Source organism: Borostomias antarcticus, assembly GCF_949987555.1.
Source record: "Borostomias antarcticus genome assembly, chromosome: 18".
Taxonomy (NCBI): Eukaryota; Metazoa; Chordata; class Actinopteri; order Stomiiformes; family Stomiidae; genus Borostomias; species Borostomias antarcticus.
Genome location: NC_140251.1, coordinates 18,862,056 through 18,876,446, shown reverse-complemented (window position 1 = coordinate 18,876,446; position 14,391 = coordinate 18,862,056). Strand labels below are relative to the sequence as shown.

Genomic DNA, 14,391 nt, shown 5'->3' with positions numbered 1-14,391 from the left:
CCTTCCTTCCTTGCTTCCTACCCCCCTTCCTCCCTTTCTCCTGTCCATCCACACATTGTGCAGTCTGTCAGTGTGCGCTTCCCAAAGTCATCCCTCCCCCTCGCAGAGGACAGGGTGATTATGTCCCACCTCATTCTGGAGATTACTGTGTTATCGCCGGCGCGCGCGGGAGGAAGCGGGGGGGGGGGGTGTTGGGGGGGGGGGGGTGTTGGGGGGGGGCGAGGAGATGGGCTGAAGAGCTCGTATGGTGGAAGAGGATGCGCTCAGATTCGGCGCTGATTGACTGGCAGAGCATCAGATAGGACCGGGCCGGACCGGGCCGGACCGGGAGATAAGCGCTGTGTCTTTATGAGAGAACCGCCCGGTCCCGCCTCCGCGCGGCGAGACCTCATAAACAAGGCCGCTCCCTACCCCCCCGTCTCCGTCCCTCTGTCTGTCCGTCCCCCCCGCCCCCCTCCCAGTAACCCCCCCCCCTCCCCTACCCTCTCCCCAGAGTACTGCTCTAACTTCATCTCTCGTCTGTTTGCTAACAGACGTTTACTGTTTAGCGAGCAGCGCCAACAAGCTGGGCTTTATTTCCACTTCTCAGGAAAGATAAGAATCAGGGCTCCGGCGCCGGCCGGGTCTCGGAAGCGTCCGTTCTCTCTAAGTACACCAGGGTAAATGTTTGTGATGTAAGGGAGGCGCGGGGTTATCGCCGGGCGCCGGGACACATGTGGACAGCCTAACTGATGGGGCCTTGTGCGTGTGTGTATTAATAGGCCCCTCTTGGGAATAAACACCCGTGTTTGTCCGACAGTACGGCGGAATCTACAGCAGGAACCCTGAATACTCAATACACCCTTTTTACGTCTGTGGAGTCACATCTCTGGACTTTGAAATGCTAATATTGTGTGTGTGTGTGTGTGTGTGTGTGTGTGTGCAGGTGAACATGACTTCAGATCTGGAGGGCAGCGAAATGCTGGCAGAGAAGGCGGATAGGAGGGAGTTCATCGACTTGCTGACCAAGATGCTGACCATCGACGCGGACAAGAGGATCACGCCCATCGAGACGCTCAACCACCCCTTCGTTACCATGACGCACCTCTTGGACTTCCCTCACAGCACACAGTACGTTACTGAAGCCCCACCCCCAAATGACCACAGAAATGTAGCACAACTAAACAAACTGTAATAATATTACTTTTTTTATTTTTTTTATTTTACAATCGTTCAGTTATTTTTTTTTAAAACAATCGTTCAGTTTTTATTTTACAAAAGTTCTTTCTTTTTTTTCTTTTTTAAAACAATTGTTCAGTCTTTTTTTTTTTTACAATCGTTCAGTTCTTTTTCCAGTGATTCTCTCCCCCGCTGTTTTCTTCTCCTCCCCCCCAGTGTGAAGTCGTGCTTCCAGAACATGGATGTGTGTAAGCGGCGTGTGAACCTGTACGACCCGGTCAACCAGAGTAAGACCCCCTTCCTGACCCACGTGGCTCCCAGCACCTCCACCAACCTCACCATGACCTTCAACAACCAGCTCAACACTGTGCACAGCCAGGTACCTCACACGCATTCTGCTGGATTCATTCATGAGGGGTCTCATAGAGGGCTTTTATGGACCACCTTAACATTGATTGTAAACAGATTAACTGCAGCTTGGCCTGTGCCTTGTTTAGACAGTGTGGCCAGCGCATGGTCAGTGTGTTTGGACAGTGTGGCCAGCGCATGGTCAGTGCGTTTAGACAGTGTGGCCAGCGCATGGTAAGTGTGTTAGACAGTGTGGCCAGCGCATGGTCAGTGTGTTTAGACAGTGTGGCCAGCGCATGGTCAGTGTGTTTAGACAGTGTGGCCAGCGCATTGGTCAGTGCGTTTCCCAGACCAAATACCCAGCAGTCAGCTGAATTCTACTGTTGTTCCTTCACCTAGTCACTACAGGTATTGTAACCTGTGAAATAGCACCCCCAGTGGTTGCGGGCTGCAGTGTAGAACTGAATCAACCGGTAGACGGCCGGTAGATGTGAAGCAGCTCTGGTATCGGACGGCCAGCCTGTTTAGAGAAGCAGCCAGATTAACTCCATGGTCTGAGTGCGTGAGCCTCAGTCCTCCTCCTGTCACAAACTGCTGATCAGAGACGCGCACTTCCTGCTGGCCTTGCATTCTGGGCTTTTAGTGCCTTGAGAAACCCTCTGCCAGGCTACCTCCTCTCCTCCTCTCCTTCTTTCCTGTGTCTGGCCTGCGGCGTTCTCTCTGTTTGGGCCATGAATCTAAACTGCTGACATCCTGCTACCGCCAGCCGGAACCGCCTCGGAGGAAGTTTTCACATTGTGCTGAATTAGATCCCCGGCCCTTTTTCTCTCAGTAAACAGCCCTCTTTATCAGCGAACACATCGATAGAACCGAACACCCCACTCTCGCTGCCTGCCCCCTGCAGCCCGGGCCTGGGAATGCCATGGATCAGCCAGATCCCTCCGTCCGGCGAGGGCCTGGGGCCCGTGGGGCCCGGTGCAACGTGGGAAGGGCTGAGTTAGTGATTTGTGTAGCAGATTTCCACGCGTCTCCACTGTGTCGATGCGAGGCTCTGCAGTCGCGGCGGGGCTGGGTCGCTACAGCGACATTGATCAGCCCCGTCCTCCCGTACTGCTCATCCAGGCAGCCGAAGAGAGAAGATGAAAAATGAATGCGCCGCGTCTCGAGTTCCCCTCCGAGCAGGCCTAATGAAAGGTCTATAATTAGTCGGCGGCTCCTTTTAGCAGCGCAGAGCATCAGGGTAGGAGAGGCACGCAGGCGTTGGGCTTCGGCGAGAGCTAGCTTCCGTCTGTTGGCAGGCTAGTTCCGAGCATGTCTGAGCCTTAACTCGCGTCTTATTGACGGATCTCCGCATGTTCCAGAGCTCTGGCGCTACCCGGCTGCCTGTCTGACAGATATGAAGCGCCCCCGCCGTCGGGGGCGGAGGTGTCGAGACTCGATGGAGTCTGTGATCATGTCCTTATTAGGACCTCCAGGCTTTCTGAGTATTCACACTCGGTCTAATCAAATGCGGTGTCCACATGTTGTTGGGAGAAAAGGCTTGTTTGGACCGTTAAGCTTGTGTACAACCGCATTGTTTATACACGATTAGCATTGTGATCGTTTATGCTCCTTTCCCAACCTATAACCCCCCCCCCCCCCACCCCCCCACCACCACTACCACGCCCTCACTGTGTTTAATCCCATCATTCTCGTAGGCCACCAGCCTGGCTCCCTCCTCCACCACCAGTGCCACCCTCTCCCTTGCCAACCCCGATGTCTCCATACTAAACTACCAATCTGCACTCTACCAGCCCTCCTCCATGGTGGGCCAGAGGAGCATGCCCATGCAGCCTGGAGCCCCCCAGCTCTGCACCGCCCGCCCTGACCCCTTCCAGCAGGCCCTTATCGTCTGCCCACCGGGCTTCCAGGGTAAGGGGGTAACCACTGTATTTTTGAGTTATGTTATCGTTTTGTGTAGTTATATTTGTATATTATTTTATCAATGTCTGTTGCCATCCTGCACCCCAGGCTAGACAGTCTACTGATAGGCCTACTGTTTGTTTTGAAGTATGCTGCACATTATCTGGCTATGTGTGTTCTTAGGCGTACTGTACACTAGCTATGCTATCTGTGTTCTTAGGCGTAGGCTACTGTACAGCTATGCTATGTGTGTTCTAAGGCGTACTGTACATTAGCTATGCATTGTGTGTTCTTAGGCGTACTGTACATTAGCTAGCTATGCAATGTGTGTTCAGTCCTGTATTTGTTAGGTAAAATAGTCTCTCAGCCAGTTACAGTACGCTTTGTACTTTACAGTAGATGTTTGCACGCTGTCATCGTGGTATGGATGTCCCCAGGGGAGAGCGAGGTGTTGAATCTCCATGAGATCAGTGGTATTGGATTTACAGGGTGTCAGATCTAAAGAGCGCATATGAGATGCTCTGATAAGCCGAGGAGGCAATTAGGAAGGAATTTTAATATCAGTGATTGATGCTTTTTGACGTGGCATGCCTGGTCTGTGTTAGCCATGTTAGCTCTGCGAGGGGGGGTCCTCGGTGTCTGGTTTAGCTCTGTGGTTACCGGCAGATAAGATCCACTGTCACCAGCCTGTTTAATTCTGTCTCTCCTGTCACTCAGGGGGATTTTATTTAGTGCCCCGATGACCATTTTGTTTGTGAGGAGAGTCAGGAAGTAGCTAGCTAGTGCTTTGCAAGCATGACTCTTCTATTTCTTTCAATAATTGCCAGACTGTACATTGTATGATATGTAGGTATGTGTGATATTAGTATTGGGTTGCAGTACCGTGCTGATTCAATGTATGTGTGTGTGTGTGCGTGTGTGTGTGTATGTGTTGTGTGTGTGTGTGTGTGTGTGTGGTGTGTTGTGTGTGTTGTGTGTATGTGTGTGTATGTGTGTGTGTGTGTGTGTGTGTGTGGGGGGGGGGGGGGGTGTTTGTGTGTGGGGGTGTGTGTGTGTATGTGTGTGTGTGTGTTGTGTGTGTGTGTGTGTCTGTATGTATGTGTATGTGTGTGGGGGTGTGTTTGTGTGTGTGTGTGTGTGTGTGTGTGGTGTGTGTGTGTGTGTGTGTGTGTGTGTGTGGGGGTGTGTGTGTGTGTGGGGGGGTGTGTGTGGGGGGGGTGTGTGTGTGTGGGTGTGTGTGTGTGTGTGTGTGTGTGTGTGTGTGTGTGTGTGTGGTGTGGGGGTGTGTGTGTGTGTGGGGGTATGTGTGTGTGTGTGTAGGTTGCAGGCCTCCCCATCAAAACACGCCGGCTACTCTGTGCGGATGGAGAACGCGGTTCCCATAGTGACCCAAGCCCCTGGGACCCAACCGTTACAGATCCAGCCTGGACTACTCACACAGGTAGAGATCTCTGCTCTCTCTCCCATACCTCCCTCTCTCTCTCTCTGCTCACTCTCTCCCCCATCCCTCTCTCTCTCTCTGCTCTCTCCTCCATCCCTCTCTCTCTCTGCTCTCTCTCCCCATCCTCCTCTCTCTCTCTCTCTCTCTCTCTCTCTCTCCTCCCTCTCCCCCCCCTTCCCTCTCTCTCCCCCCCCCTCTCTCTCTCTCTCCCCATCCCTCCTCTCTCTCTGCTCTCTCCTCCCCCATCCCTCTACCCTCTCCTCTCCTTGCTTTCTCTCCCCCATCCCTCCTTCTCTCTCTCTGCTCTCTCTCCCCCATCCCTCCCTCTCTCTCTGCTCTCTCTCCCCATCCCTCCCTCTCTCTCTGCTCTCTCTCCCCATCCCTCCCTCCTCTCTCTCTGCTCTCTCTCCCCCATCCCTCTCTCTCTCCCCATCCCTCCCTCTCTCTCTGCTCTCTCTCCCCCATCCCTCCCCTCCCTCTCTCTCTGCTCTCTCTCCCCCTTCCCTCTCTCTCTCTCTGCTCTCTCTCCCCCATCCCTCTCTCTCTCTCTGCTCTCTCTCCCCCATCCCTCCCTCTCTCTCTGCTCTCTCTCCCCCATCCCTCCCTCTCTCTCTCTCTGCTCTCTCTCCCCCATCCCCCTCTCTCTCTGCTCTCTCTCCCCCCATCCCTCTCTCCTCTCTCTGCTCTCTCTCCCCATCCCCCTCTCTCTCTGCTCTCTCTCCCCCATCCCCCTCTCTCTCTCCCCCATCCCTCTCTCTCTCTGCTCTCTCTCCCCCATCCCTTTCTCTCTCTCTCTCTTCCTATCCCTCTCTCTCTCCCCCCATCCCTCTCTCTCTCCCCCCATCCCTCTCTCTCTCTCCCCATCCCTCTCTCTCTCTCCCCATCCCTCTCTCTCTGTCTCTTTCTCTCTCTCTTTGTTATTTTCAGCCAGCATGACAACCAGGCAGACAGCCTGTGGCCCTGCCCCCCTGCCCCACTTCCCCGGGCCCCCCACCTCATCCCCTGTCCCCGGGGTGTCTACAGAGCAGAGTGGGTCTCCGTGGGGGGAGAGGCCCTTGCCAGCCAGCCAGGCAGCTATGTAGGCAGCCAGGCAGCTCGCCAGCTGGGCCGCCAGGCAGGCAGAACCTTTATCAAGGGCAGGAATGCAGAAAATGTGGAAACAATTGGGAGAGAGAGCCCGGGCTTTCAGAACCCCAAGGTGACAAAGGGTTTTCTCCCAGGGAGGGAGGGAGGGAGGGACGGGGAGGCTAGGCTGGTGATGGGCCTAAGAAGAAAAGGCCTCCTAACTGAGTTACCATATCAAAGCAGACAGGGCCTGTTACACAACACAGACGCCCGGGGAGGGAGGAATGCAGAGTGACGGGGAAGATGGAGGGAGGCTAGGGAGATAGAGAGAGGAGATGGAAGTATTAGCGCCACTTAACGGGGCCTGGTTGTGGCGATAACACCTACATGCGCCAGTTATGGTAAAGTGTTGCTAGTAACGCGTTAGAACCAGACGGATTGTTCTAGAACCAGAACCAGCGTGGGAATTGTACAGCCTGATGGCCGTGCGAGCCTCGACGCTCCCCGCCCCTCACCCTGGCTTCGGGCCGTTTCAGTTTGGGGTAAATCATCAACTGAACTCAGACAAAACCGGCCTATTCCCACAGGCCTGTAGGTCACGGACCACTAATATCTACCACGCTCGTTATCAGTGAAATGTAACATTAAGACTGTGCCGGAACCACAGACTAAACGGCTTGAGCTGCTCTTAGCCTCAGCCGAGCACTTTTGTCCTAGCTGTTTGTTCTTTGTGCACTCTCTCTTTCTCTCTCTCATTCTCTCTCTCTGTCTTTATCTCCCTCCCCCCTCTCTCTCTCTCTCTTTCTCTCTCTCTTTTTCTCTTTCTCTCTGTCTCTCTCTCTCTCTTTCTTTCTCTCTCTCTCTCTCTCTCTCTCTCTCTCTCCTTCTCTCTCTTTCTCTCTCTCTCTTTTTCTCTTTCTCTTTCTCTGTCTCTCTCTTTCTTTCTCTCTCTCCTTCTCTCTCTTTCTCTTTCTCTCTCTCTCTTTTTCTCTTTCTCTTTCTCTGTCTCTCTCTCTCTTTCTTTCTCTCTCTCTCTTTATCTCTCTCCTTCTCTCTCTTTCTCTCTCTCTCTCTCTCTTTTTCTCTTTCTCTTTCTCTGTCTCTCTTTCTTTCTCTCTCTCCTTCTCTCTCTTTCTCTTTCTCTCTTTTTCTCTTTCTCTTTCTCTCTCTCTCTTTTTCTTTCTCTTTCTCTCTTTCTCTCTCTCTCTCTCCTTCTCTCTCTCTCTCTTTTTCGCTCACTCACTCTGGGCCGCAGCACATATTGATGCTGTTCTAAATAGATGTGCAAATGGTATTAAAGCAACAATTCATTAGCTTGACATTAAACTGCTAATCAATAGAACTGCATTAAACCATTAGAGCTTGGCCGGGCTGGGTCCCATCGAGGGCGTGTAATGGCTGGGTCTCCTCACACTCGGCTCCTCTCACAGCTGCCTGAATGGACCTGGGAATTTAATTAAAACCTGAGCTGATTTAGCTAATGCTAAACACATCAGCACACACCAGGCACACAAACACACACACATGCACACTCATGCACATGCACACGCGCGTACACACACACACACATGCACACTCATGCACGCGCGCGCACACACACACACACAAACACACACACATGCACACTCATGCACATGCATACGCGTGCACACACACACACAAACACACACACATGCACACTCATGCACACGCGCGCACACACACGCACACACACACCACACACACACACACACACCACACACACACACACACACACACACACACACTGGCCGGGAGATACGGCACATCTTTATTAAAGCCCTTCCTTATCTTGTGTGTGTGTGTGTGTGTGTGTGTGTGTGTGTGTGTGTGTGTGTGTGTGCATCTTGGATGTATGTGCTGGAAGGTAGGGAAATCCAGCTGGCTTTGTCCATTATTCCCACCGGCCAGTCGCGCACACATGCGCGCGCACACACACGCACACACACACCACACACACACACACACACACACACACACACACACTGGCCGGGAGATACGGCACATCTTTATTAAAGCCCTTCCTTATCTTGTGTGTGTGTGTGTGTGTGTGTGTGTGTGTGTGTGTGTGTGTGTGTGTGCATCTTGGATGTATGTGCTGGAAGGTAGGGAAATCCAGCTGGCTTTGTCCATTATTCCCACCGGCCAGTCGCGCTTGTTTCAACCCTCTGGCTTTTAGAAGCTTTATAATCTTGTACTACGCATCCATTCCATTCTTTGTTCTCCTAATCTCAGCCACGAAAAACAATGGGGACAATTAGAGACGGCAGCCCTTCAGGAGCTCTCCTGCACGCTAGAGGAGATGTTTGATGACCCGATGACAGCTGACCTCTCTGTGTGTGTGTGTGTGTGTGTGTCTACCCCCCCCCCCCACCAGCAGGCCTGGCCCAGCGCCCCCCAGCAGATCCTGCTCCCACCCACCTGGCAGCAGCTCACCCACACCTCGGTCCAGCACGCCGCCATCATCCCGGACGCCATGACGGCCACGCAGCCCCTCGCCAACTGGAGGTGAGGGACCGCCTCGCGCCGGCGTCGTGAAAACCCCCGAAATCGTGGTTCCGCCGATCGGAGCGGGGGCTCCTGAGATAGCAGAGAGGTTTTGGGGGTGATCTCAAACCGAAGTGTCCCTGGATCCTGTCCGTAGATTGGTGGACGGGTGATTGACAGGGTAGCCTACGGCCGTCCGGCAGGGCTGAGAGAGAGGCTCTCTCCATAGGTGTCCAGGGATGCTGTTATCAGAGCACACGTACCTGAGGGAGGGAGGATAGACGACCATATAAGGGCGTTCTTCCTCGAAAAGGCCTGTCAAAGAGATGACATGGACTCTCTAGAGAGATAAGCAGGGTACAGATTTAAGACTGTGCTTGCGTGTGTGTGTGTCAAGTGTGTAGGTTCATTAAGCGGCGTCCGTCCGATGCTGCGATAATCCCCAACACCCACCACCTCTCTCTCTCTCTCTCTCTCTCTCTCTCTCTCTCTGGCAGCTCTATTGTCCTCAGAGAGACGAGTGTCGCACTTCCTCTGCAGAGCTATCTCTCCACAGCTGCCTGTGTCAGCTCCCCCTGCCCTCCCTCCTCCCCCCCCCCTCCCTCCCACTCCCCCCCCCCCTTTCTTTCCGTCTTTCTATCTTCCTCTCCCACTCCCTCTTTTTCTCTCTCGCTCTCTCGCTCTCTCTCTGCCTCTCGCAGTCCTCCCGGTCTCTTGTGGTGGCTGCTGCCCCCCGCAGGCACTCATGAGAACCACACCTGCTTAGTCAGTCGGCCCTCGGAGTCGAGCGTTGAACCAAACGTGTAGAGATGTCGTCTTCGTCTGCAGGGTTTTCATCCGAGCGTCACGAAATGATGTCTGATGACACATTGCCTTCCAGGAACACCCACCCTCACGGCAGCCATTACAATCCCATCATGCAGCAGCCCGCCTTGCTGGCCGGCCACGTGACCCTCCCCTCCAGCCAGCCCCTGAATGTGGGCGTGGCCCACGTGATGAGGCAGCCGTCGACCAATAACAACCACTCCTCCTCCAAGAAGAGCAAGCAGCACCAGGCGTCCGGCAGGTGAGGCCGCAGGGCGGACGTACGTTAGACGCAACCGATGAGGCGGCGTTCAAAACATGGCCTCGTCTCCCCCCTCCGGTTTCTTGATTCTCGAATCCCCCCCCGCCCCCAGGAACGCGTCGGCCTACGAGGTCTCCTCCTCCCAGCTGCTCCTCTCCCCGCAGCGGTCCAAGCGGGTGAAGGAGAACACGCCGCCTCGCTGCGCCGTGCTCCAGCACGTCTCCTCCTCCGTCTGCGGCGCGCCCCAGGGCTGTGGAGGAGGTGGGTGGGGAGGAGGCGGAGGAGTAGGAGGAGGAGTAGGGCCAGAGGCGGAGCAGGCCTCCAGCACCACCAGAGACCCCCCGCATCACAACCACCAGCACGGCCCCCGCCAGACCATCGTCATCCCCGACACGCCCAGCCCCGCCGTCAGCATCATCACCATCAGCAGCGACACGGACGAGGAGGACGACCACAAACACAATCACAGGTCAGGCTCCGAATCAGTCAGTCCCTCTGGAACATGTAGGGGGGGGGGACCTGTGCCCACCCCCCTATTGCTCTCTGTAAAGCGCATTGTGTTGCCTCTGTGTATGAAATCCGCTATATAAATAAAGTTTTATTTTATTTATTTGTTCCCGTCTGGTGTCTTTTATAGAGGAACACACACGCGACACACAGCATAACCCAGTGAACTACTTTCTCTAACCCTTGACCTTCTGGTCCTTGCAGCTCTTCCTCCAAGCACAGGAAGAACGTCATCAGCTGCGTGACCGTGCACGACTCCCCCGACTCGGACTCGTCCAGCAACACCAGCCCCTACGCCCTGGAGACCCGCGCCCTCAACCACAACAACAGCTACGACTCCAAGACCACTCTGCTGGACAACTACAGCAACAACGGCAACCCTCGCACCATCATCATCCCCCCGATGAAGACCCAGTCCGGCGAGCTGCTGAGCGCGTGCGAACGGCTGATCCCAGGTGAGGAACCAGGAAGCTTCCTTCATTTCGCCTCGCACTGGGCACAAGAAGATTTTCTCCGATAGTGTCCGGGGGAACATAGGAGAGGCCGAGCGTTAACGTAGCGATCTCTTATTTCGGTTGACACCTTTTTCCGACCGCGTAAAACAAAATCACATCCTTTTGTATTCTTCGATGTACAGATGCAATGAATCACCAGAATTCGGCCTATAAGTTCAAGTCGTCCAATGGCGTGATGTCTGGTAACAATCACCTATCAGGGGGCATCTCTGGGGGCGGGTCGTACCGGCAGCAGCGCTCTGGACCACACCCCTTCCAACAGCAGCCCCTCAATCTCAGCCAGGTATGGACAGACCATGTAAGACTCAAACTCATACATATACCTTTACCCTTCATACCTATACCTTTACCCTTCATACATAACCATGTAAGACTCATACTCATACCTATACCTTTACCCTTCATACATAACCATGTAAGACTCATACATATACCTTTACCCTTCATACATAACCATGTAAGACTCATACATATACCTTTACACTTCATACATAACCATGTAAGACTCATACATATACCTTTACCCTTCATACATAACCATGTAAGACTCATACATATACCTTTACCCTTCATACATAACCATGTAAGACTCATACATATACCTTTACACTTCATACATAACCATGTAAGACTCAAACTCATACCTATACCTTTACCATTCATACATAACCATCTAAGACTCATACATATACCTTTACCCTTCATACATAACCATGTAAGACTCATACATAATACCTATACCTTTACCCTTCATACATAACCATGTAAGACTCATACATATACCTTTACCCTTCATACAAAACCATGTAAGACTCATACATATACCTTTACACTTCATACATAACCATGTAAGACTCAAACTCATACCTATACCTTTACCATTCATACATAACCATCTAAGACTCATACATATACCTTTACCCTTCATACATAACCATGTAAGACTCATACATATACCTTTACCCTTCATACATAACCATGTAAGACTCATACATAATACCTATACCTTTACCCTTCATACATAACCATGTAAGACTCATACCTATACCTTTACCCTTCATACATAACCATCTAAGACTCCATATTTACACCTTTACGCTTCATACATAACCATCTAAGACTCCATATTTACACCTTTACGCTTCATACATAACCATGTAAGACCCCATATTTACACCTTTACCCTTCATACATAACCATCTAAGACTCCATATTTACACCTTTACGCTACATACATAATGTTACGTACACACCTTTACTTTCTACACCTTTACCCGGCGTACATATACACGATGTAAAGATTATATAATGTCAATCTATACTACATAACCGTTACACTATGCACACTTTACATTCTGTCTACCATCATTGCTTCCCTCTGGAATATGTAGGGGTGGGACCTATGCCCGCCCCCCTATTGCTCTCTGTAAAGCACATTGTGTTGCCTCTGTGTATGAAATGCGCTATACAAATAAAGTTTGATTTGATTTGATGTGATCATGTTGGTCCTGCAGGCCCAGCAGCACCTGGTAGTGGAGCGTAGCGGAGGTCACCGGCGCCAGCAGGCCTACATCACCCCCACCATCGCTGCCCAGGCGCCCTACTCCTTCCACCACCACAGCCCCTCCCACACCGCCAACGTGCACCCCCACCTGCCCGGCCAGCCCCACCTCTTCACCTACACCGCCCCCGCCGCCCTGGGCTCCACGGGCACCGTGGCGCACCTGGTGGCGTCCCAGGGCTCCGCCCGCCACGCGGTCCAGCACGCCAGCTACCCGCCGGGCATGGTGCACCAGGTGCCGGTCAGCATGGGGCACGGCGTGCTGCCCTCGCCCGCCCTGCACCACGGCCAGTACCAGGCCCAGTTCGCCCACCAGACCTACATCAGCGCCTCGCCCGCCTCCACAGTCTACACTGGATACCCCCTGAGCCCCGCCAAGGTCACCCAGTACCCGTACCTCTAGAGCCCTCACACTGGAGCCCTGAGACACTGCTGCTTCCCCCCGAACACACACACACACACACACACACACACACACACGCGCACACACACACACACACACACACACGCACGCACACACACGCACACACACACACGCACACACACGTGCACGCGCACACACACGCACACACACGCACACACACGTGCACGCGCACACACACACACATGCGCGACCCTGAGAAGACTGTCACACGTAACTTGAAGGTAACGACAGAGAGGACAATAACGATAAGAGTAAACACAGCCCTTCTCCTAGGGAAAGAAGGTAAGGAGTCCACGAAGGGACATTTCAACTATTTCCTTTGATTTTTGTTTTTTTTGCCCAAAAGGGTCAGTTTTGCGTTCTTTTTTCTGTTTTATTTTACTTTCAGATGAAAGTCATTTTTGTTCGTTTTATGGCAAGGTCTCCTAAACCAGCCTTTCGAGAGAGGCGGTGGTTTTCTGTCTCAAAGCAGATCTTAAGTTGGGTTTTGTCTTCCCCTCCGAAGCCGGGAGCGGTCTTTCTGCCGGGGGTCTCTCTCTGGAGGTTCTGGATTCCCAACAGACTTGGGAGACGGTGAAATACGGAAAACCTGCTGCTCTTCAAAGAAAAAAAAATCGATGGCCTTGAACTGTCTTAAACATTTCCAAATCATTCACGGCGTGGGGGGGGGGGGGGGGGGGGGGGGGGGGGGGGAGAGAGAGGAGGACCCTGCCACACCCCCTCCCCTCCTTGTCTAGCAGACGCCTGGAGGAAGCTTCTAGAAATATAACCAACGAAAGACAAACTTTGTAGTGTATTTTTAGGTATTTGACCTTTTCGTTTTCACCTTTTGAGAATCCTTGAGATCAACAGTGCGTAGGTGTCTTAGCTGGGCCCTGTCTTTAGAATGTAGCGTTATGCACCCGTTCATTTGATGAAGAACTTTTCTGATACCAATAGAATTGATTTGTTTCTCTTTTTCAATGTGATTGCACAATGTGGTTATAATAACATAGGCATGTACAACGTGATTGTCTGTGTGTGCGTGTGCTACTGTCGGCCATGTGTGTGTAGTCCACCTCCTCGGAGCCCTGTGCAGTCTTAGGTTTGACCGTCGTTCCTCCTAGTGCCTTACAGATAGAACCACACAGTTTACCGGGCCTGGACCCCGAGAACCCACAGACTAGGGAGAGCAAGATGGTTCCTTGGTCCAGTGTTGTAGTCAGGGCGGTCTCAGCTCTCTTCCAGGTGTAGGCCTAGCCTGTCTCCTCTCTGTCAGATAGATGAAAACGTCAGGGTTCATATCCAACTGACTTTTTTTGTAAAGTGTGCATGAGATTACTTGTCGGTACTGAACCAAAGTCATTAGATCAATCCTTGTTATGTTTGTGCTGGATATAAATGTACATATATATACACACGCATATGTACAGTATACTGCTGTACGTTTTTATCACAGTGGTACCCATCCAGTGGCTTTAGCTTGGGGTGCGTTTGATTTATCACACAAGGGAATTAAGGCACAGGGACAAAAGTATTAGCACAAGGATTGACCTGAGTAACTGCAGAATGCAGAAATACAGAATGTGACTGTCAAAACGTATAATGTGATCAGTTTAATCTTGGACAAGAGACACTGTTTGCAGTCTGAGACATGGTGCAGAATTAGGGATGCACCGATATGAAAATCTTGGTCGATACCGATATCAATATTGCTGTTATGGCCGATAACCGATATTTACCGATGCCAATATGTTTCTATGATAATCAAAATTTGTACATACTGAAAAACACAAGTTACATTTGGAAAATTCGATAAATCATAGGTTTACACATTGTTTCCTCTCAAAAACAACACACAACAGCAGCTAGACAAAAATAATTGTTCACATCTGCCCTGTTTTGCACATTGGACCGATA

At 52.1% G+C, this 14,391-nt stretch overlaps 1 protein-coding gene across 1 annotated transcript in view; it reads left to right on the top strand.

Annotated features, from left to right (window-relative positions):
* hipk2 (homeodomain interacting protein kinase 2) overlaps positions 1-12,471 on the top strand; it is a gene marked incomplete at its 3' end in the record, with an annotated part of 22,399 nt that extends 9,928 nt beyond the window's left edge. Inside the window, exons 4-13 of the mRNA XM_084452866.1 lie at positions 926-1,110; positions 1,375-1,537; positions 3,204-3,425; positions 4,736-4,849; positions 8,310-8,440; positions 9,300-9,485; positions 9,598-9,954; positions 10,197-10,447; positions 10,630-10,790; positions 12,022-12,471. Of these exons, the coding sequence (XP_084308992.1) occupies positions 926-1,110; positions 1,375-1,537; positions 3,204-3,425; positions 4,736-4,849; positions 8,310-8,440; positions 9,300-9,485; positions 9,598-9,954; positions 10,197-10,447; positions 10,630-10,790; positions 12,022-12,471 (2,220 nt within the window). The remainder of the gene's footprint in view (positions 1-925; positions 1,111-1,374; positions 1,538-3,203; positions 3,426-4,735; positions 4,850-8,309; positions 8,441-9,299; positions 9,486-9,597; positions 9,955-10,196; positions 10,448-10,629; positions 10,791-12,021) is intronic.
* Positions 12,472-14,391: the final 1,920 nt, after the last annotated feature.